The 24,980-nt window shown below is 30.2% G+C and overlaps 2 protein-coding genes across 33 annotated transcripts in view; one reads left to right on the forward strand and one right to left on the reverse strand.

Annotated features, from left to right (window-relative positions):
• The first annotated feature begins 696 nt into the window (after window positions 1–696).
• The window catches only part of LOC141452756 (uncharacterized), a 47,416-nt gene continuing 23,132 nt past the window's right edge, over window positions 697–24,980 (forward strand). The window contains exon 1 of the mRNA XM_074125164.1: window positions 697–1,509. Coding sequence (XP_073981265.1) covers window positions 1,051–1,509 — 459 coding nt within the window. The 5' untranslated portion in view covers window positions 697–1,050. The remainder of the gene's footprint in view (window positions 1,510–24,980) is intronic.
• The window catches only part of LOC141452757 (uncharacterized), a 119,738-nt gene continuing 99,403 nt past the window's right edge, over window positions 4,646–24,980 (reverse strand). For 29 of the 32 annotated variants that reach the window (XR_012457580.1, XR_012457577.1, XR_012457572.1 and 26 more), the window contains 6 exons: window positions 21,589–21,781; window positions 21,130–21,453; window positions 13,085–13,266; window positions 9,166–9,266; window positions 5,536–5,735; window positions 4,646–5,413 (listed from right to left, as the gene is read on the reverse strand). The gene's annotated coding sequence lies outside the window, so the exon portion shown is untranslated. Of the gene's footprint in view, window positions 5,414–5,535; window positions 5,736–8,984; window positions 9,267–13,084; window positions 13,267–21,129; window positions 21,454–21,588; window positions 21,782–24,980 lie in introns of all 32 variants that reach the window. The other 3 variants (XR_012457578.1, XR_012457581.1, XR_012457573.1) reach the window with 3 other exon arrangements.

Genomic DNA, 24,980 nt, shown 5'->3' on the forward strand with positions numbered 1-24,980 from the left:
CAATGACTGAAAGACAGTAGACAGATTTCCTGACCTTAACTCATGTTATCTTAAATAGAATTAACGACGTAAACCGATGACCTGAGTAAAAGTTTAAAGGTAATTTAAGGCTTAATTGTTAATAAACATCAATTATCAAGATTAGTTTTGCAGCTGTATGTGATATTTTTGCCTAAATATCATTTTAAAAAATTATTCTGATAACTCAAATGAAATTATTAGTTTTTTTTTAATGAAAAGTAATGGGATTACTTCTCTAATGAAACCCGAAAATTTATAGAGGCAATGTAAAATTTGTAACATAGAATATGTATATTTTAAGGAGGCCGGTTTTACAATCTTTTCTCCTTATTGACTACCAGCGGAATTGCATACTATTTTAAGTTATTAATTTTCTCAATTGTTTTATTGCTCCTCCAAAATACTTCCAGATATTTAACAGGCTCGCAGCCCGCATAACTGATCTATGTTTCTTTAGAGTAGCCAGTTTAAGTTTTGATAATTTTTCCAAAGTAGCTAATAAGTATTAGCAAATCAATCAAATTTAAATATTGAATTTACCTACAGATTTCTACATATAATAAAGTAACACTTTCTTTTTGGAATAGTGCGAAGAGACAATTTTAGTATAATATGGTGGGGATAGTTAGGGGTGAATTTTGTGGTGGGAGATGATTGCCTGAAGGGGTGGTTTGTGTGTGATCTGTTTTCAGTGGGTTGCTCACTCGCGGCCGAACCCTCCTAGCGCCAATACCCAAGTCTCAGTCGATTGTAGTTGGTACTTCGTTTACATTTTAGTTCGTCATGGATTTATATAATTCATTTTTCATTTTACGGTAACTGTTCTACTTATTAAGTGTTACGTTTTATTTTATGTTATATTTTTATATTTTTTTAAATTCATCCAAAATAAGAAGTTTCTTAAAAAACGAAACCAATAAAATTGCCAGTGATTGTTTAATTTTGATTTCATATATATTTTTCTTCGCACCGCAATGATAGTCAGACGGAATGACCAGACTGGTAATATAATTAATAACTACAGAGAAAATGTATAAAACCGTTAGACAAGGTGAGACCTCGCTGCAGTACAGAATATTACCGCAGGAGGAAAGTCATACAACAAATAAAATTAGCCGGATAAAAAGATTTCGTAGGAATCGTATCGCCTGTGTGTTGATAATCAGTCTTGTGGTGGGCTGTGTGACAGTTGCAGCGGCTGTCATTGTTCCTATATTGTTGACAACTAATATAATAGCCTTGCCGGCTAAGTTTCAAACATTCGCTTTACAAACTAAACACGGTAAATACAATCTACAAGGAACTCAATATATAGCTATCTTGCCCGTAAAAGAAGCAAATTTTAAAGAAATTAAAATATTCCAAGCAGCTGCCGAATTAAATAATAATAATAACAATAATGGCCAACATTTCAACCAATCTCATGAAAAGTCCAGGGCGCTATTCTTTTCAACAAGAGAAAACTGGCCGAGTTTACCAGCGTGGAAAGTAAGTATTCTATAATTGTTTTGTGTACACATTATGGGCATGCTGTAGCTAGCACGTAATCATTACGCTCAAAATATACCATAAGAATTTAAGATCTTAAATAAAATTTAAATAAAAATTAAACACATTATACAAACAAATCAAATTATACTTTCTATGCAAATTACACACAAAGAAAATAATTTTTAGTTATTAGTACATGTTTCACAAAAAATAAAAGTAAAAATTGCAAATCATGCGGTAAAAAACAAACTCAAATTTATTATGAAGAGATTTAAAGAGACATTCGTCAACATCCGCTTCTGAAAAGCGCAATAATAGTTACTATTACTATTTTAAGTAATCTTTTAAATACTCAAGTTAAACTAAAACTAAAAATTATTTTCTTTGTGGCCAAAACTCAATAATATAATGTTTGTATTGAATCTAATAATAGTAATAATAATAAAAGGAAATTATAAGACAAATTTTAATGACCTGAAGGATAGTACATTTTCCGACAGTATAAATGTGCAAATAAAAGGTTACCATGATCTGTAAGTTGGTTTTCCTCAAAACAAGAAACATCTATTGCACTTAGATTAGGACTGACTCTAGTGGAAGCCCTAAATGTAGATTTCTAGAAAGCTATTTTTGTAATGTTCACACTGCGTTCACACTGTCCGATTTAGCCAAGCGATTAAGGCTAGGCTAGCAAATCTAAAATGCATGGTGGTATTGGGTTTGATTATCCGGTATCGAATTTTGATTTAAATGAGATAATTATGAGAAATTTAAGTATGTTAGCTAACCGCCTCCGTCCACTTCTTTATTTTAATGCAGCTCTTCCATAGTGGATGCTTCTTAAAAAGTTTTATTTTCTCGTACTACTTATTCCAAGTTTTTGAACTGTTTCACAGCCTTGATTTTGTTTTTAGCGGTAACACAATATCTTTCCTTCTTCCAATCCACTGCTAGATACCAAATTTTCCACATGTTTACATTTCTTTAAACCACTTTTTTTTCCCCCCGGTTGCAGTTTTTTAACCTGAAACTTATCCTGTCCATTACTTACTGGTTTTTCTGTAAATAAATGTGCGATGATTATACTATTCGTTTTGATTTACTTTTATTTAAAAAAGCAATCTTTTTTTCAAAACTAAATCGCGGTCTGACGAGGATTCTACAATTCTGCAATTTCTTTCAAATCTTTTACTTCCATTGTTCTACATCTCTTGATATTATTGAAGACCCCTAGAAGGAATCTCTCATGTATAATTTTTATGAATAGTCTTATGTTTAAATTTCATTTAATGACAATCTTGGACTCGGTAGATATCTATTTGTCTCTTTTTATCTACATTCTATACCATTTTTTCCCGAGGACCTACCAGTTCATCTCAACTCATCCAATGTATTCTCCAATTAAGAAAAAGTCGTGTTTGACTGGAATTTTTGTCCCTAACCTCTTTATATAAATATTTTGTGTCCTTCAGCTATAATCTGATAGAAGTCGTTTTTTTTTCAGATAGAAGTTATGACATTTGCTTCCTTTTATCCTGCAAACGAATATTCTCCATACTGTATTTTTGGTTGTAATACTTTCATTAGGAATTAAGGTAATATCACTACAGTTACTACTCCAAGGATGGAATGGAACCGAGGAAAGGATGAGTCTTGAAGATGAAACAAAAAAAAACATAAGCGAATTTGAAAGTATATTGTTCTTAGGCCGCAAAAAAAGGGAGAGATGTAGAGCCGACAAAAGCTCTTATACCAACAATGTGAAGTGAAAATGCTAGAAGTACCACTAGTGCTTGTCACTGGCTTTGAAATATCCAACACTATTTCTTCATAACTTTAAACCTAAGTTTATAAAACGCAAGGAACTGCCAATTATATCGAACAAAGGTTGTGAAAATGCATAATTTCCTTCTAGCAATGTTTTTAGTTATTTCAAAAATCATTACAATGCCCTGAAAGACGGAATCTCTTCATTATTTTATAAGAAACGGTAGATATAGAAACTTAAACCACCATTATATGTTTCTATAAAAAAGAAACTTGCATAATTAAAAAAAAAATGCATACATATAATTTTTCTTTAAGCGAAGAAAACGTTCTATGTTTCAAAGAGTTTATAATTCACAAAGAAAGCTAGGGCTTTCAGCTTTTTGATTCAAGTTACCACCCCTTTTGAGTATTTTTTAGAACTCTTAACTTTTTAATCTAGGTAGTTTAACATGGTTGCGAAAATAAATTTAAAACAAATGAAATCACCCTCTTATTACAAGAAAAAGAGAAAATAAAAGTTTTGGAACACCCAAACCTCTTTCTCTTATCGCAACATTTCTAAAAACTTCCTGGTGGTCATTTTATCTTTTAAAACTTTCGAATAATGCAGAGCCGTTATTTTAGAGGAGCTGAATATTCACTTGTTCCCTTCGTAAAATGAATTTTAATGCTCATCAAACACTCTTCTTACGAGATTCATTAGGAAAACTAAATATTTAATGAAAATCATTTATTTTTGATGGTAAAACTTGGATAAAAAGAAAGTGTTCACAACAAATCTACTTATATGAGACAAAAGTTAAGAATTTGGAGGTTTTTTTTGTTTTTGTTCTTTAAATTTAAACTAACGATTAATTATTCAAATCATTCTTATGTTGAGAACTCCTAAAGTAGTAGAAATAGAACAATGGAAGTACAAGATGTGAAAGAAATTGGAGGGGTATAGAATCCTCGTCACACATCGATTTAGTTTTCTTAAAAATTTAAATAAAAGTAAATCAAAACGAATAGTATGATCATCACACATTGTTTGCAGATAACCAGTTAGAAATGGCTCAGGATAAGTATGACGCGAGTTCGTGGTTAAAAAACTGCAACCTGGAAAAGAAAGTGGTTTAAAGAAATGTAAACTTGTGGAAAATATGGTTAGAAAAAGGAAATATATTGTGTTACAACTAAAAAGAAAATCAAGGCTGTGAAACAGTTCTAAAAACTTGGAATTAGTTATACGTGAAAATGAAACTTTTTAAGAAGCATCCACTATGGAAGAGCTGCAACAAAATTAAGAAGTGGATGGAGCCGGTTAGGTTAACTAACATACTTAAATTTCTCATAATTATATCATTTAAATCAAAATTTGAGACTCTAAACCAATAAACGGCAAGTTGAATTTATTATTCTAAATACTCGACATTGTTCCTTATTTTTCACTTCAAATTTATTTTAGAGAGGAAATAAAAAAAGTTTTCTCTTTAAGAAAGAATTATATATTCACAACCGAAGATATAACTGGCCAAGTACACACAGTTTTATATGTTGCACATGTATTACTGTTTACACTACTACTTACGGACTCTCAACGTAGTAGGGTTATTAATAATTTGCACACAAATTGATCGGTTTCGTTCTAATAAACAGCCAACATATTTCATGTTCACAATTAAAAGCAGAATGTTATTCTATATCAAATTGGTCACTTTTATTTTGTGAATTTTTATAGCTCGAATTCCATCTAATATTTTATTTAACAATTTTCCTCTTTATGTTCAAATATTTTTTTATATGCTGCCTCAGTATGCTTTTAAACTTAATTTTGGTAGTAATTAATTTAAAATATACTCAAAGAGAATTCAAAGAGAGGTCTCTACATAAAAATAAAACATTTATTGACAAATAAAAGTTAAAAATTAACATGCTGTTTTAAAAATTGTTAGACTGTTGAACTGCATAGAAAACAGATCAATGTAGTGAGTGCCCGGGTTCGAATCCAGCAGCTGACCCTTAGATTTTCTCTTCTTAGGAGCTTCTTACAGCTCACTGTCCGGTGATGGACAGTGTTGTCTGTAACGAGAGAACACTGTCCGGAGGCCGGCAGTGCACTGGAAAAAGCTCCGGGCGCTAATAACCTCAGCTGTTGATGCGCCAAAAAAAAAAAAAAAAATGTAGTGAGTGGACACTAAAATCTAATTAAATATAGAATATACTTTTCAAGATAAAAGAAATGCTTAGAAGGGTTACTGATTGAGTTCTTACCCATAAATTAAATAGAAAAATTATCAAGTAAACTAAAACATGTTGCTAGATAATCTCCAAACAGTTTAAGGGTTGTAGCTTCATTGTCTAATCCTACCAAGTGAAGGTGAACCGGTTGATTGTTCAAAATCCTCTCAAACCTTCTCTTTCACTCTTTGTTGCAGTTCTCATACCATTTTTTCCTTTCCTTATTTGAGTTTCTGAAAAATAAAATCAAAATGAATTTTCTTATAAAATGCAAGATTAAATCATATTCACTGGAGGAATTGTGTTATTAGTCATTCTAAAAAAACAAAATTAACAATAAGTAGAAACCTGAATAAATAGTTTAATTTTTGGAGTTCTTTTCCAACAGAGGGAAGTAGACGACGTAATGTCCAATTCTAATCTTGTAACTTTGTCATTAAAGATGTGCTTTCATCTTGAATCAGAAATAGTGTTGTAAGTTCCAGGATTCGGCAAGAATCTAGTCTTGGTATCGATTGTTATTTCTAGAATTGAGGAGATAGACAATTTGGTCAAATTATGCGCTTTTTTCCTGTTCCCAGTGTTCGGAATAGCAATTTCACTCCAGATTGAATCTAGACTCCAGCTTATTTAAGGAGAAATGAGTGAATTAGAATTTGCCTGAATTTGTAAATACAAAAATCACGGGGTTTCACATCAGATCCATTTTTTAGATCCATTGTGAGGTAGTTAAGGGAACAATTCATCTCTTGAGAGATTGTTTTTGTTGCCATTAAGTTCAGAATCTTTGGTTGTTATAGGAGATTGGTGGAAGAACTGCTGTTTTCCCTTAATGTCAATGCTAGATTGTTTCGAAATCAGGATTGCTCAAGACGGATCTGAATTTTTTACGTATGACACCTTTGAGGCAAGTATATGGGTCCCTTCTTGGGTAGGGTTTTTTCCTCCCTATCATTTAAATAATCACGATAAGAAAATAATTGAAATGAACCTCAAAAATTAACTAATAAAGTTAGCTGAAGTCACTTTCCCAAATTTATCTCTATTAAAAACGGAACGAGGTAGGAAATATTGAATTCTACAGCATAAAGTAGATTAATACCTATTTAATAGTAATACGTAACAATGGTTTTTTTTTTTTTTTTTTTTTTGTTATGATTATCTAACTTTCTGTGAATCTAACCGAAATAAATGTTAATACATGTTGGCAACAGTTAGTATATAAAAGAAAAGTCAGCTCTAAATAGACGAAATGGGACTCGTACAAAGATAAAGATGTAAGTTATGTGGTCCAATTACCGGATAACATACAGTTGGAGGCCAATGTAAAGATTTATTACTTGTGTCAAACATATAACTCCTTTATATCTTCGTTATGATTAAAATTATATGTTCCAGTTTTTGATTTACAGGTAAATAACGATGTTTTATTTATTTATTATTTTTTTATTTGTAATTATTTTTACAAATTATAATTTCATTGGATGACTTTTTTTTTAAGTTAAATGTCATTATAGATTGACAAAATTCATTCATTTGTGTTTTGCTTGATTTTTTTTCTTGTACATTAACCACATTGTTTTGAGGAAAGACATGTTTATAAATTGACAATTCATTTAAAAAAAGAAAAGATTTTGCAATTTCGCAATAAAATGAACGAACAGCTGGAGGTTTGTTAATAAGCATTTGCCTTTTGCTGGAGATCAGAGATTACAATTACCTACAATGGTTGAAGAAGCTTCTGTAGTAAAAATTCTTTGTTTAAATCGCATTAATTTATTTGCTCAAAGTCGATATTCCACTGACACTCAATTAACTTAGTTGGATTTTTAAGTAGTTCTGAATTATAATTCTTAAGATGTGCTCCACTAAGCACGTTAATTGAATCCTGTTAATCGTTTTGTACAGGATACGCTTCATTTCCTGGCGGTTTGTCCTATCTTGGCCGGTGTCCACAATCTTGATCACTCTATAGGTAATCATCAGATTTCGCCATTTCTCTTAACTTAGTAGTAGTAGTAACTAAATACACTCAAAGCCCTTCTAATTAAATGTGCTTATCTGACGCAGCTAATTTAAGAATTTAATTTTTTATAAATGATTTCATATTTCTAAACTTAATATAGTAAAATCAGAAGCTTTTTGCCAACTAGATCAGAATATTATTTTTCTAAACACATAAATAATACCTCTTCTTGATTTCAAACTGCGCTTTTGTCCGGCTACTTTTCATCTTCAAGTATCTAGATGTTTAGTTTCCAGCCATCTAGAATGAGATAATTTTTATCTGCCTTCTCATTACGTATCAAGCCAATTTTTTACAATCACCATCTTTCCTACACTGCCCAAATGACATTCCAAAGTATTGAACCGGTGATGTACATATGTGTTACAGGCACTCTGAGACTTAATTTTAGTATTAATAGTTTATTTCCCCAAAAAATGTAGAGTACCATCCAGTTATACCATTGACAATAAGGTAGTTTCTAAAATTTATAGGTGATTTATTAAATTTTAATTAATCCTACCTTTTTTTCTTTTTATTCCTGTGTCTTTTAAAAATAATTTAATAATACCTTCTTTCAATAACTTAAAATATGGTGTGTTAATGTTTAATCAGAGCTCAAGTTAAAATAAAGAATAATCCCTCTTCCAAACTTTGTATTATAAATTACACTTTATAGAAGATGTAAGATAAACTTTATAATGAGAAGACAGTAAGTAAACTGCTTATTTAATCTCTACTTACTTAATGGAGTGTCTGGACTAAGTAAACTCCAAATAATATGTACTTGCACATTAGGTTCTAATACAAAACGCAGTTTACAAACAGAGTTTGTTATTCTACAACGGATTAAGGGATCAACGGCAATTCCCACTGTTATTTCTATTCGTGAAATCTAGGGCAATAAAAGCAAAAGAGTGAAGTAGTAAGTTTTGTTTGTCAGTAAACAAATGTGAGAGAAGGATTATGCGCAAAATATTTTACATTTTCTTTCACCTTATTTTCTTAAGATATTTACTCTTTTTTTTTATTGAAAACGGTTTTCCCAGGCTAACATAAACGGTATTTAGAAATAAATGAAAAAGTCCGGCATGAAAGCCACAACTGAGAATTACCTAATTATGGAAGTAAAGCTTACTGTATTGTAAGCGATTAATTTTCAAAATGGCCTGAAATATTACTAGTATCAGATAATTTATATTATGACGGTTTAATGTATATGTCTTGCAGTATTGCTATGGCTGAATAATAGAAATGTTGAATTATAGTTTGTCAATTCTTAAAAGAATTATCATTAAGCTCTCCTTTTAAGATATGATTTTCTTTCTTTTTTTATAACAGTTCTCTTTCAAGTTTCTTAATACTATTGAATCCCGAAAGAGGTTGTGGCGGATAATAATCCATTTGGATCATCTTAATTTTGGGAGTACAGATACGAAAAAAAAATTAAAAACACAAGTGAATATAAAAATATTACCATTTCATTCCAATGCGGATATTGAATCACACCTCAAATTCAAATAATTAACTATTGCAGGTTGAGTGAACTTATTTTGGCCTTGTTTTATCCAGCGCTGTTACGATTTGGTTCATCGGAGACTATTTTGTTTAAATATTTTTCTTACAACAACGCTTTACTGAAACTAATTTGGACTTACGGACTTGAAGAAAATGTGTCAACGAATTATTCCAAAATTAGTCATTTTCCATCAATGCTGTCCCAAATTCTTCTTCAAATAACTATTGCTCCTCATTCTATCTATAACAAAGCAATTATTATGGATCTTAATTATTATAGTTCCATCTAGCAAGCCTTAAAAACATCTGACTAAAAATAATTCATTCTCTCTAAACAGCCCAGACCCAAACGTTCATCAGCTTTCATAACTAACATTTTCTGACAACACCATTCCACATCTGTGGCGGCAATGGCTGCGTGACTTTACTTTACTATTGAAAGTAAAGTCACCATGACCCCTCTCATCTTTCTACGATCTTTACTTATTTTAGTAGCTTTCTGCCCTGTAGTTGTCAATTAAAAACATAAATATAAACTTATCTTCTGAAACATTTTTACCAACGTTGAACACAGATATCAATAGAATTAGGAAATAATTAGACAATAATGTCGAAAAAATAAAATAAATTATGAAAGAGCAAATCGTGCGATTATAACAAATCTACAATTCCCAACGAGGTAAGCACTAAAAAAAGATGAATGCAAATTAAGGACAAATAATGTATATTTAAAGAGATTTTTTATTTCAAGAATAATAATAATAGAAATTACTTTACTAAAAACTTTTATGCTCAAACTTTAAGTAGAATGTTTTAAAAAACTTATGATCTTGGAAAGAAAGAAAGAAATTTTTATGAAATAAAATAATTTGTCTTTCTGTAACAGAACATATAAAAGTAGAGACGTTGTAAGAAAGAAAAATGTTTAAATGCCCCACATTTAAGGTAGGTTGTGTTAAAGTTACTGGCTCTTAACGTTTAGGTCATTACTTCATATTACTCCCAGGAGTACGATTATATCCCATTAGGAAATATTAGAGTAAAAAAAAATCTTCATATTTCATATTTTTCTCTAAGTTCATGTATCATCACTTACATTGGCGTAATGTAAGAACTTAAACTTACTAAGTAACTAAAACTTATTGTAAACGTAATTAGTTTTAAATATGCTTTTTTTATGTTCAATGTGCGATATGTATAAAAATTAAAAGAAATGTACAGTAGAAAACAAATAATATTTCACTCAGAAAGAGAAGGCAATTTTCTTATTATATACATAATTCCCTATTATGTTTCTTTGCATTCGTTATTCCCAATAGTCACTAATTGTTTTATATTTTCGCTAAATGGTTGGTACTTTTGGCAATTTCAGTCGATAGAACCGTATTCCTTTAAGTAATGTTTATGTGAAGTCGACTTTGGGCTTAGGAATAGGACACGTATCTTGCTGGCACTGCAACATTAGCTGGCAAAAATTTAGACATATGTTACTTAGAACATCAAATAACAACTTAAATTATAAAACTTAAGAAACTGCTATCACTTGTTATCTATCACAGTATTCCGAACTATTTTGCTCTGTGGGTAGGTTTAATTGTGATCTATCAGAATTAAACTGTTTTTTTCATTCTTTAAGCTATTCTTTTAATGATTCCAACTTATTAATCTTAAAACTTGCCTTTTACTATCTTTCCTAGCCATTTTCATCATTTAAATAAAAAAAAAAAAAAGTGGTATTAGCAAATGTAAAACGATAGTACAGCCTTTAACGAGAGAATACCCACTGAAGCAGGCTCCAGGTGATAAAGATCTAAGATGTTGATGCGCCTTAATCATGCTAACAATAAATAAAAATAAGCAAATAGTACGACAAAGGTAATAATGTAACATCCAGCCAAAAGAATGCAGGCTTTGCGAATTAGGAAACTTCTTGTAGCTGACAATCTTAGAACAGAGGTTCCTGTCTCATTATAACCTGGAGGCTAATCTTCTCTTCTTCTGTACCACTCATTATATCTGCAGAAAGTGGGCCGAGCTGCGAAGCGCCCCTTATCATCATTTTCATTCTCACAATAGCTACTTCAACTGGCTAAAATTTTTTATCTCTTTCGTTTTTCATTTTTCTCTCCTTTTTTTTTATTATTCACTATCGCTAAAAAAAATGTGTGATAACTAACACAACTATTCTCTGAGTTCTAACTCCGACCCAAGTCACAGAATTTTTTTTTCCATTTACAATTGGCCAGGCAGAATTTTATCTGCCTAAATCGTAGAAAACCTAGCACACCAAAGCTTAGCGCTATTGGCTTCCTCCACCTTCTGAACTTCTTCTTAAAGATCTTGTCGCTGATTCTTTGTGAAAATTTGGAATGTGTTTGCACATATCGGGGTTATGAACTTTAATTCCAGTTAAACGAAAGGACGTGGAAATTACTTTCAAACTGTAAATTATGCAAAATGAATTGTGTCTGCTCAATAAAAAAATAATGTAAAAAAAATAGTTATTCCTTCGGCAATACACCTACTTAATCAACCTTGGTCTTTGGATTTTAAAGATTTATTTAAAAGGAACACATACTAATTGCAGTAAATTATACTTGCTGCTCTAAGTAACCACGGTTTCTTGCTCAAAATCTTAAAGAATCCAGTAAAAATAATGCTCAAGTGTTAAGAATAAAGTACAAGAGTACTGAAGTACGAACAGGTAATGTAGGAAGTATGTGAAACGGAAGTACACCATCCACAAACTAACATAAAAACGAAGACCTGCCAACTATCTATCTTCATGACTAACGTTTTCCTTCAACTAACTGAGACGGTTACCTGGCCTGTCTCAAACATTCTCTTAAATCGCCCATTTTCACATTCATTTTCATTACTTTAATGTCTAGAATAAGTTAAATAATCAATCACCATCAATCTTTATTAGAATTTTATCATTTTGAGTAATCATTACTTTCATAAAAAAAAAAAATCCATATCAGTGTAGTAACTACTTAATTCATTTTTTTTTTCAAATTTAAGGCGCGTCAATATCTGTTAAAAAAAAAAATTAACACAGGCATTCATTAAAAGAAAAAACGTTCTGAAAAATCGAAACATTACTGCAATTTTTCTCAATTGTGATCTAAGGTCTAGTGTCAAATTAACTGTGAAACTGGTAAGATAAAATGGTAGGCACAAGTAATAAGGAAATTTGTATTTTTGCAATAGATTTACTCCAAATCTATTTGTAATAAGAAAATTGAAAAAATTGTTAAATTTTTCAGCAGTTCTAAAATATTAATTTTCTTCTAGATGGTTTTACTTTTTCTTTGTAACATAGTATTAGCGGAGCGAGGGTATTTAATTTGGTTAGGTTGTAGCCGTGTGACCCTGCGATCATTGTGGAGTAAAACTACTTGATAGTTTTTCGGGCAACCACTTTTTACTAAAATTTCCTCCCTTGCTCTATTGAAGAAAGATTATGTAGAATTATGGTTAACTTTTTAATTTTCCACACGACTTAAGTGTGAGAACAGAGAGGGATGATTTTATTGAAATTTTTGTTGGAAATAAATTCAAAATCTCTGTCAAAAACTAAAATGATTCTCTCCACACTCTAAAATTAATAAAAAAGTTTTGTCGCAATAAGTAGAGCTACAATTTTTTCAAAGAAAGTGACCAACTGGAAAAGGATTTTTCTTTGAATATATAAAGAAGTCTTCGATTTTCTATTGCAAAGGCATCATTCAGAAAAATATTGTATAACACTTTTCCTTCCTGATAATTCGATTATAAGCCTTTCTATTCTACAACACAGAAGGCTTCCGCGAAATAGATGCCAATTCCTAATGGTTTGATAAAAAACGTTTACTGTTAGTGATGTGGCAACAAGCTTCACAAGTTGTAGCAGCAACCTGGGGCCTCAGTGCAAGCTGTGAATACTTATTCCCAAAATTTATTAATTTAAATCCTACCGCTGCTTCAAAACATGGAAATCCAAGGCTAAATGGCCAACTGCACAGCAGTACCTTAAGCTTCACTCTTTAAACCGTTTATCTAACCGTTATCTCTTACCTTCTTCACTAATCTCTTCAAAAATTCTATTCCTGCTTCCCATCTTGCGCTTTCCATCCGAAGAATCAATCAATTCGCTTAAAACAGCAATTTGCAGATGTTATGAAGTCAAACTTCAATTTCTGGGAAGCATCAACAATAACTTGTGACACTTATTAAACGTTAGTTGCATTTAGGAGAGCCTGAAAAAAAAAAAAAACAAATATGTCAAATTCTACAAATTATTAAAATATTTTAAAAATTAACCAATATTTTTAATGATTTTGACGTTTCCACAATCTATGACTTTCGTCTTAAAAATATAATGAAAATATGCAGAGAACAGTACCTAACTGAAAGCGAACGAACTCTGCCGTTAGCTACCAATTTTTAGTCAAATGGCCAACAATGACTTGTAGTGTTTATAATGATTTGTAAAGAATGCGAAAGAATAATTAAATCAAGCTTTTGAGAGGAGAAATAGTTTTTATGACAATTCTTAGCCAACTAAAACTTCTTCTCTTAGCAGAATTAATTTAATACCTCGATAATTGTCAACCTTTACAATCTCAATTTATTTCGAAGATTATTTAGTTTCAGGAATTCAATTTGATGGCAGCAACATATTTATAGTTATGACTTTCAAATCCATGATATGTATCCTCAATTTAATTTTATAACATAAAAAAAGTGAAAAGTTTAGGCAAAGTAGGCACCTAAATTTAAATAATGTTATGTAAATGTAGTAAATGCTTGTTGAAGATGACAGTGCACGGCAATACGAGAAAAACTACGGCTTAAAATGACAAATCGTCACATTACATGAGAGACTATTGTTTGGAAAAATATTGTCCTTGGTCTTGTCAAGTCTTAAGAAACGGAGAATGATTTGTGGAACTGATTTTGTTAGCTTCTTTTTGTTCTCCCTCAATGTTTCTTTAAGGGAAATCCTTTTAATAGATGATCGATCAATTTCGGTGTGAGTAACAAGAATTAACAATTTTTTAACAGAAAAAGAATAAGATCTCGCTCCAAACCAAATTCGAAACTTTAGACAAACAGCTAATGAGTTCAATAAAACAACTGTTATCTAATTCTTTTTTAACTTTGACATTTTCTAATTAATTTATATTTTATTCGTTGCAATCATTAGAGTTGGTACTTCTATTTATAGAGTTCTAAATAAAGCTAGCCAAGACTGAACATAAAAAATATTTAAATATCTACTAGAAGAATGAAATTGTCTTTTTTTACGTCAATTTAAGTATTGATTAGATCTTGGCACTGTAATTTTATTACTTATCAGAAGGTTAGTTCTTCACACTAAACAATAAAAATTTATTCCGAAAATCAATCTACTGATAGTTTTCAGATGACTTAAGTTTCAAAGTAATAGATTTAATAGATTATATATAATTTAGAATCGTCTGTAACATTTTTTATAAAATCACTCTCCCATAAAACGTTTTCAATGTTAAAATCAAAATACTAACTTAATAATTTAAAATTAGTTAATATAGTTGAACAAGTAAAATGTAGTGTGATTTAGACACATTAGTTCTGAACTTTTTGTTGTTCAAACTTATACTTCTTATACTAAAACTGCTGATTCCTTCAACACTACTTTCTGACAAAACCGTCTCAGCATATATATAATATATATTTAGATGATGGGAGAGTTCTTTCCGTACGGTCGATATACGGCAATCCACTGATCCTGAACAGCATCTGTCATAAACCGACTGTCATACGTCAAATCTCTCATCATTCCCTACAATTCTTATATTATCTAGAATTTTTTCCTATATGTCGTTTTATTTTTCTTTTTTCCAGAAGAAAACATCCTCTACTTTCATAAAACTTCTAGTAAAGGAATATATCAAAATGTATACATAAAAAACCTTCTTAAATAAACATATATTCTTTTCCTTTTGGTCTTTAAATCTAAAATTTGAATATTCATTAAAGAAGATTAAAAAAGAAAACTGTAAATGTTTTTTAAACTAACTCTTTGGTGGAATTTTTGTTTTTTATTTATTTGGAAGTAAGAAGGTTGATTTATTAAAATTGACAAACGAAGGAACGAAGCAGGCAAATTTGAGCCTATTAGCATAGTAATTTAAATTTTTGCAGAATGCAATCTCCAAAAAATATGCAGGCCAAAGGAGCAATGAATAAGCTCCATTTAATTTTTCAAAAAATTTTAATTTCCATGCTTCCATCTACAAAAACCAATCAAACGTTCTCATTATTACAAACGACCACTAAACATAAATCTGTAATAAACTCTAAATCTACATGTTATATAAGACGCTATCATTCGCGTGCCATCCTTAGTTCGCGCTTTTCTTTACGTATTGTATTTCAAAAGATATCCAGCAAGTAGAGGTGTCCTTGTCTTATCTATTCTAATAGGACCACATATTGACAACTTTTTTTAAAAGAATTAATGGGCTTTCAGAAATAAAAGTCATTAATTCTCTTGACATTGCTACACATGTTTGCGAAAAACATCTTCAGTTATGACGCACAATAATGTAATAAACTAATTGAAAGTTCTCAGCTCTTGTGTCCCGCTAATAGGCTGGAGGTTAATATTATGTAAACTAAAACTAATTTAAGTGCGTACCTAAAGAAGGAAGCAATTTTTATTTCAATAGTCAACCAAAAAATGTGGCAGAGATAACTGAAGGAGTCATCTCAAAGCAGATACATTTCAAATGAACTAAGTAAAATTCTACCTAGAATGCTGTATGGGTTAGATATTTAGGATTTATGCCAGATATCTGTTTTTGAACTAGAATGATTGAAAGTAAGTGTATCAATGTAAAAAAGAGCCCTACATTCTAAATGTGGGTAGTTCTAAATTGCTGATACCCCATGGTAAGGAAGACGAACCTACGACACTCAGAAAATTTTATTTGCAAGCGGTTGAAATCGGTGTTTTTTTAAAATGTTTGTAAATTTTTGTTTTTATTTTATACAATAATGAATTGGTAACACCAAATTAAATTTATAAAAAATTAGAATGATTATTTACATGCAAAATTTAAAACAAAAAATGACATGCAATTGATTGAGTTTCAATAACAGTAGTAATTCGCAGCCAAAATTTTATAAACTTGAGACAAAATTCAAAGATTTTTGAAAGAGGATGATTAGAGGAAAAAATAATAATGTTAAAAGAAAAATTATTAATGCCTAGTAAACGATTCCAGAAAAAAACAGTATCTCTTCATATTTTAAATGACCACAAAATTGTTTCCACATTGTCTTGCCAATTCTGTTTATATTTATTCTGTTTATTGCAATACTTCCAGTTAATAGAAGCAAGAGAAATGAAAATTAAAGAAAGACTGGAGATAAAGTTTACTTAATTACTAAATAAATAAATGTTCAACTAAATATTATGCTTTATATAAATATTTGTGAAGCCAATCTCATGCAGCCCATCATAATTAAATATTTAGTAGATTGTTAGCAATAATTTGATTTAAATGAGTTAGATTTGATGCATTGCTTGCCTAAACGAGTTAAAACATGGATAGAAATCTGGTGATGGGAAGACTGAAGATTTAATCTTCTGATTGAACCACAGTTTCCTGGACAAACCGCAACTACCCGTTCAGCATTTCTATTGTGACCTTTAGCAGTGACGATTGCATGTTGCCTTGATTGAAAAACCACATACATAGCTGTTTGCTACGTTTAAAGAAAATTGTAAAGAGGCATTTTAAATTCATTAACAAAATATTATGGAAATTCTCACATGATAACCTCTGATAGTTCTACTGATCGTAACATAAAATTCATTTTATCAAAATTTATAAACAGATTTCCCAAAAATTCTTTCTTTAGGCACAGGAAATGTGATAAAATTTGTTTTTCTGGTTAAAGCTCAAGTTCGATAAATTTGATGTAATGACTACATTTCATCTTATTGCTGTAAGAGAATGTTAAAATTGATCACTTCTATGGTTGATAATTCAGCAACATACAGAAACAAATTCTATCGTTAGTCTTTTTGTTTCAAGATTTAGTAGAAAACCAATGAACGAAGCAAAATAAAGTATTTAGATTTCGAGTATTTGAAGCTTCGAGAGTTTATTTTAAAGAAAGAAAATAAGAAGCATTTTATTCATTTTTAATCTTATGAAGGATGCTCTAATGTGCTAAAAGCTTCATCTGCTACATTCAGTCCACCAGCCAAACATTAGGCAAGAAAAAAACAACAACAAAAAACCGCTGAATTCCGGGTTCCAATTGTGGAAATAATCTACTGAAATTGGCTAAGTTACGATTTTCTGACAATCAATTTCTTAACCATCAAAGACACAGTGTTTTTCGATATCCTAGCCGCATGTTCCTAGTAAATAATCTCATTCTGTACTCATTTTTTTATTCTACTATTAATTTTCAGAGTCTCTTTCTGTTCAATCGTCCATTCCTGCTAAAAGAAGGTGCCACGATAGCAGAGTAGTTAGATAGGAGACCCGCAAAACAAAAATGTATTGTAATACTGAGTTCAATTCCCTTTCAGTCCGTGGATTTTATTTAATGGTAAACTAAAAGAATTAATGTTTAAACATGTTTGCTAAACGCATCCGTCCAAGAAATCTCATCAGTATTTGGACGTGAAGCCCGCATAAAAAAATTGGCATTACTTTACTTTTTACTGCTAAAGAAAGTAAAATAAGATCAACGATATTACAAATTTATTGTTGCAGTATTCTTTAAATACTTAATTTAATTTTATGATAAAAATTGCTTGTTTTAATGTTAAAATTAATTTCCGATCCAATAAAAAAGAAAAGAAGTTTTCCCTCCCACTCTGCTCTTAATGCACAGTTTACACATTCTGATTTATTCTCATGATAACCGTGAGTGCTAACAAAAGACCTCACGCCTCTTGAAAAGTAAATTTTGATTCATTGTGGGAGGTTGTACTAAGCTAAATAAGAAAATCGTGCTTGGGAAGAAATTTCCCGAATGTAAGGAAGGTGAAATGGAGTCTCATTCATCTTGCCAAACATTCTCATTCTAGAACGTAATACATGTTCTGCATACGATCCCTTAAAGTGCCTTACCCTCTTATTATAGAAGTATTTGCTTTGGTAAGTTCATTTTAATTTAATAGCTCAACGTTCTTTAGCGATGACGCCACTTTAAAAAGATTTATATAAAGTATCCTTAATGGAATATCTCTCTCCTCATTATTTTTAAATTAAAGATAACTATAATGACAATAAATCTGGCACCGTTATAATTATATCTGTTGACTCTTAGAATATTAGCGCTTAACTAAAATTCTCTAGATAATGTACAATGGCAGGCCTTCAATAACATAAACTATTATATGTGAAAACAGGATAATGCTAGTCAATCTGAAACCATGAGAGATGGGCCGTTGAAACGATAGTAGAGGATCAATTTTCTCGACGGGAGTTCCACTGCTCTCCGATAAGATCCTTCAGGTCTTAAACAGAACAAGTAAATTGAATATGAATAGGATAATGGAGTAGCAACAGAATATAACCATTATCTATCAAACATATTAACATTACCCAACACTAACCAGATTAAGAAATGTAAAGTATTAGAAGAAGAGGTTATAAATCTAAAACTTATGTATTTGTAAGTAACGTTAAGATATATTTAGAAAGTTATATAGACTTAGAGATGTACCAAGGTCGCGAAAGACATCAATGAATATCTGAGCAGAGGAACAGAGCAACATCATCTGCTATTTGGTTTAGATCATTTATGTTAACTTATACATACAAAGTCGGATGCATAATGTATAAGGAAATACATTTAAATAAAATAGATTTAAAACCAATTTAGGATAAAAATGCGACATCAGTATAAACTTCAAATAGAAAGTACATCATAGCTACAAATATTAGGGATTATTTTAATTTATTTATATTTTTTTATCATTTAAACATTAATTATGAAGGTATTTTAAACTAAATTTACTTCGAAACATAAAATTTGATTGTTTTATGCAACCAGTATTAAACGTGCAAGTAAAAAATGATTACTACTATGATGAAAAGTAATTTTGTAAGCTATATGATGAATGGAGGGGAGTCAAGTTAATCAACATCAATGACTTCATCTCAAGATTTACTAAGATAGCGGCCTAATGGGATGCTTCAGTAATATTCATTCTGCCTTTTAATTCATTACCCGAAGAGCAATTGCTTTTTCTATTCCTGCTTTACTATTTTAATAGAAACTTGGAGCTGTGGAACCGTTAAATCATTTACTAAAACAACGACGAGTAAATCAAATAAACGCCCATAAAAACTGCTAGAATTCTCGTCGTTGATTTGATATTAATTCTAAGATTGAAAAGTAGTGTAACTATTAACAATAAGAACTGGATATCATGGTACTGTTGCTTTTCGAGCTGGGTTTTAAGGCATCGCTTGTTCATAAATACCTTATTTCCTTAATAGAATAATACTTGCACACTTTTTGCTTGATTGTGCACTTGTTTAGTTTTTCACACGCGAGATTTTTAGCATTCTGTGCTTTTTCACAAGGCTATACTTTCTAATTTTTAGAAGGCTTTCATTTAATGTACATCTTAACACCGCCGAGCTCACAATTACATGTAATACATACGGTTTGAATTTCTTTTTTCAATAGATTTATAAAACATGTTTTCATCCAATATTTACAAAAGAAAACTCCACCTTTTCAGCTTACAAGAAAACTAGTAATACAAATCGAAAATTTCAAATCTGGAGACAAGATTTTGTCCTATATAAATACGACAATTCCTGATGGATGACCTCCTCAAGTATGATTATTTATTTAGCAGAACGTTTGTAGAATCTATCTTGGACAATGTGGAAGAAGAGTGATCTTTGGACTTTTATACGTTGGTAAGGAGAAAGAGACATTTAAGTTTAGATGTTTACCTTCTTTTCATTGGTAAGTAGTAAACAGTGACTAGGATTAAATTTATATTTCAAGTACTTGTGACCTTTGCTATGGCCCTTGTATAATACATGATACAGTTACACTGAATAATTAAAAAATGGTTTTACTATCTCAGTAAACAATAACATTAATTTCTAAAAAAGACATCAATTATAGTTTTCCTTAGACTGAAATTTCTGTTTTTAAGAAGTAATAAGTTTTATTTCTAGTGTAAAACTAAATTTTGGGTCAAATCTAGCAAATCAACGGAAGGGAATACATATACATATATCATGCTTTAAAAGGTTTGAAAAGTGAAAAGTGCTAAACAGCAATCATTCAGAGAAAACATATCCTACTAGCGAAACATTGAAGCAAGCTACAAGTAAAAATATCTTAGATAAATAATCTGGCGTTAAATGCTAACAAGCTTTTCTGTTTCTTTTCACTAAGAGTTGTAAATGTATAAAACTGTCTGTACATTGTAAGATCAATAGTGAATATCGTAGTTATGCAATTTCTAAGATGCATTTAAAAATAAATCAGGGCAGACCGGATTAGGAATTATGAAATTAAAAAAAAAAAAACAAGATTAAAAAAAGGGCCACCGAAAGAACTAGAATGATCTACAAGAAATCAGCATCAGCATGCAATGGTAGGCACAAAAAGGAAAATGGAAAATAGGAGACCTATTTTCGGTATGAAAAGAGCTCATAATATTAGCAAATGAAGAGAAATAACAAGACCTCGAATCAGTGTATGAATAAACTAGCAGAGGAAATTGCCGAAGATGATTGATGGAGGACTAGAACAAAGGCAATCCAAGGAAGAGGTGAAAAGGTGAGATGGTAAGCAATTATGAGTATTTTATTATCATTTATATTTAAGTAAAATTAATTATCGAAATTCTGTTGATGCAGACTTCGGCAAGGAAATCATCGTTAAACTGATTTGATGGTTATACCATCTGAATGATTATTATTATTTATATTATTTTCTCGATAGGTCCAATACGATACTATTGAACGCATATTTAAATCTCAGTTTAAAAAATGTCACAATAAACTATTTGTTAAAATTAATTTAGTATTCAAAAGAAATGCAAGATTAGAATAAGATTAGAAAATATTTACCATAGTGATTTCTTCCTTAAAGTAACTTCACAAATGTTGAGATGTTTATTGTCGTCAAAGGATCAAAATATTGCTGCTTCCAAAATTTTCATTTAACTAAGAAAGGCAATTACATAAAAGTATTTAAATAATACTGAGCCTAAACCATCAAAAGCAAAAAAGTTACAACAAAATTTTAGTAATATTAAAACGAATTTCAGATATTGAATAGAACTGGAAAATATTTCCATTAGTGGTTTCAAAATGATGAAAATAATTTCTAAAATTGTACAGCATGTGGTCGGTCACTCCAAATAAAGACTAGGATGATGCTTCCTTGCTTGTCTAAAAAATAGAAGAAAGAAGTTATTAACAATAAGCCTCACTTTCACCTAGATTGGAGACAAATATTTGTTTGTAATTTTAAATAGCGAAAATAGATAAATTAATATACAAATAAAATAAATTTAAACAGCGTACCTCATGAAGATGATAATCGTTGAAAACATTGTCCATAAGCAAAATATTTAAAAAACATTTCTTGATGATCCTTCTTTAACAGTTAACTCAGAAGGAGTGCTTCTAAGCAATGGAATTCTCAAAATTGATAAATAAAATGCAAATAATACTGTTAGACAGATATTGAATCTACTTCTTAGAAATCTCCGTTCAGCTAGAAAAATTCAAAGAATAGGAATCATTGAAATATGTACAAGAGGAACGTTACCACTATAGATTTTACCCTATGAATGTTGGTCAGATATTCACATATTTCCTAAGCAGGCAAAAGAAGCTCTTTTAAATTTTACATACCTTTTTTTAATATTTTATTCATGTGACAGCTTCTATGTTTGGCTTTCAATATTGAGAAACAGGATTGAAATAGAAAATATCTTTCTGACAATAGAAAGTAGTTGTTGTTCATGAACCAGAAAACCCTTTGGATTTTTACAAAAACGTGAATACATTAATCATTTCACTCCATCGACTGTCTAATGGCCAGTTACATTGCTAGCACGTTTGTTACAATAATGTCTTTTCTAATAATTTACTCACCATAAGTTAAAAAGTGGGACAGCTTCTGTAGCTCCGCTACACTAAATGAATTGTACAGGAAACTTAAAATATCATTTATAATTTAGTTGAAGTGGTTTTGATTATTAGATATTTTTAAATTCAATTATAAATAGCAATTCACTGTAATCTATAAATATATAGACACTATATATATATATATATTAGCGTTTATAATGTAGCTTCCTCATAAATATTTCTGCTACTTTGCCGAAAAACTCAGCAAAATATTTCCATAAATATGTTATAACAGCCTCACCAATTTTTCTTTCTACCATTTTTTATTCCATTTGTTACTTTTTCCTCCCTTTCTAGTGCGGGTCCGCCCATAGAACACTTTATTCTCAACCATATAACTCCCAAAGGACCCAGAGCTTGGGATATTCTACCTTTGTTACCACACCAAGGTGATAAAGGTCGGTGATATGTAAACTTCTATTTGGCTGATGTGCATGTAGCATAGCTACCATTATTGCACTGCGAAGTATCATATCTAGATTCTTTTGTTTGCTTTCAATAAAGCATAAAAATAAAATAATAATAAAAAAAAAACAGAATGGTTAAAATCTAAATTTTTAACTTGAACTGAATTATTTTTAAAATGTATTATTTTCTACATAACCATTACTGTATTAGCTGTTTTTTTTTTTTTTAAATTATTATAAAATAATATAAAATTATTCATAAAATTTTAACACACTGCAATTATCATTCTTAAGTTATAGTGGATACATATTTTGAACATACATCCAAACAAACTTTATATGTAACAACCCTTATACAACTGTCCTAGCGAACATTTTTTCATTTACCATTTTTTCGTCCTCAGGGGATTTCAAAAACAAAGATATTTCCAGGAAAATCTAAAAATCGAAAATACTTTTTCTTACGAGACAGAGATAAAGCAAAATAATTGAAAATAAGGTCACCTTTATAACAAAATAGACCTTACTAAATGAATTACATCCCTTTTTACCTATCATGTTTCTTCCGAGTTACATCAACTTTGTCATAATTTCTTCCTTTGAAATCCTCTCACGATGAAGTTCCTGTGCAATAAATAATAACCTGCTATGCTATTACTTAGGTTTATCTTATAAGAAATTGATTTTCTCATCACAATCAATCACTTGACAAAAACCAAATAAGAATAGAAAATGAAACATAAATTACTCGCTAAATTAAAGCTGTAATTAGTTAAGATAAATTAAACAGAAATCTTTTTAGAATACTTCAAATCAAAATCAATTTTTCATTATTCAAGAATAATCGTCAATCAAATGATTTTCTGATTATGCCGCCGTTCAATTTTAATACATCTCTGGCCAATCATTCCATCTAATTTGCTCTTTATTGCCCGCTATTTCAATTAAGTGATTGCTCCCCAATCCCTATCAGATTTTCTACCAGCCTAGGGTCTTAGAATAAATTACTCAATATTGCCACCAGAAGAGAAATATTCAAAATAACTCTATTGTTATGTAATTTTCTTCAAGATTATTTGCGTAATATAGGTTAATATTAAGATCTATTTTAGCATTTTTACAAGTTTAAAATAAAATCGCATTACCATAAAAATTTATTCAAAATGTGAGGTGTGACATTTGAGAGAGGATGTCTCGTACATTATTAAAATTAATTTAAATAATTAATTTCTGGAGACTTTTCTAATCGGTTCTGGTGAGATTATAAAATGAATTAATTGCTTAAAAATTTTTAAGTCCTACGAAGTGCACATTATAGCTGTTAACTTCTGAAATATACCCTCTATCAAGTTTTTTAAATTTTTAACTCGTATTCTATCATATCTTTATAAAACTTGCAGAATTCTATAACTTTTTTTTCTTGAAGTGCTTTCATCTAGAAATCTTTTTTTTTCTGAAGTTTCAATTGCATCCTTTTGAAACATGGTTTTTTAGTCTTAACGGTTTCGGTTTAGTCTTTGTCTTAAACATTTTTAGAGAAGTAATTTTTACTCAACCTTTTATAATAAGGCTGGGTATCGATCTTAAGGACTAAGTTCTCACAAAGTACAGGGTGCCACGATTGTAGAAACCCCTATTTTGGTAAAGTCTGCTTTTAGAAGGGCACCAAATCGTAAGGAATTTGTCTGTGACTTTTATAAAGACATTGATGTTACCATGGCCTTTCTTGCCCTGCTACTTTTTTCATACTCGGAGCGTTACTGCTTATTCTAAGCTAACCATCGCATCTAGAAGTTAAATTAAATTTTCTCCATAAGATGATCCATTGTATTGCATCTTAGAAATGAAAAATATTAACAATCTTATACCCATAAATATCAATAATTTTATACAGTAAAAGTACTGAATTAAACCACAGTACACCCAACATCCTAAACAACGCCAAACAGAATCTATTTATCAACTTCTACTGTGAAATCAATTGATTTTAGTGTTACTACAAAATATCAAACTGTGACAAAACATGACTCCCTGCTTTCTCTCTTACAGCTTAAAGTAATTATTAATTGGTTGTCCTTTTGATCTAGAATTACAATTTTCATTGCCAATTACTTTGTTACTCTTTTGTTGCAAATTAAACTTTTGAATAATCTATTTTTTAATTCAACCAGAATTTTAATTCAAACTTTTGTAGCATTTTGAAATTGTAATTCATTTCTGTACTTACTGGCAATATTTGTTCTGTTTTTAAACTATCTATTTGTTTAGGACTAAGTTAAATAGGTATTAATTTTGCACTGCCTGGACTTGACAAACAAGTGCTTCCTACCTGACACTGTTTCAACTTTACCTTTAAAGCGGATACATTGTAAC

The sequence above is a fragment of the Rhodnius prolixus genome, unplaced genomic scaffold, assembly GCF_049639745.1.
Source record: "Rhodnius prolixus isolate KJV_2025 unplaced genomic scaffold, Rpr scaffold_3, whole genome shotgun sequence".
NCBI classification, from domain to species: Eukaryota; Metazoa; Arthropoda; class Insecta; order Hemiptera; family Reduviidae; genus Rhodnius; species Rhodnius prolixus.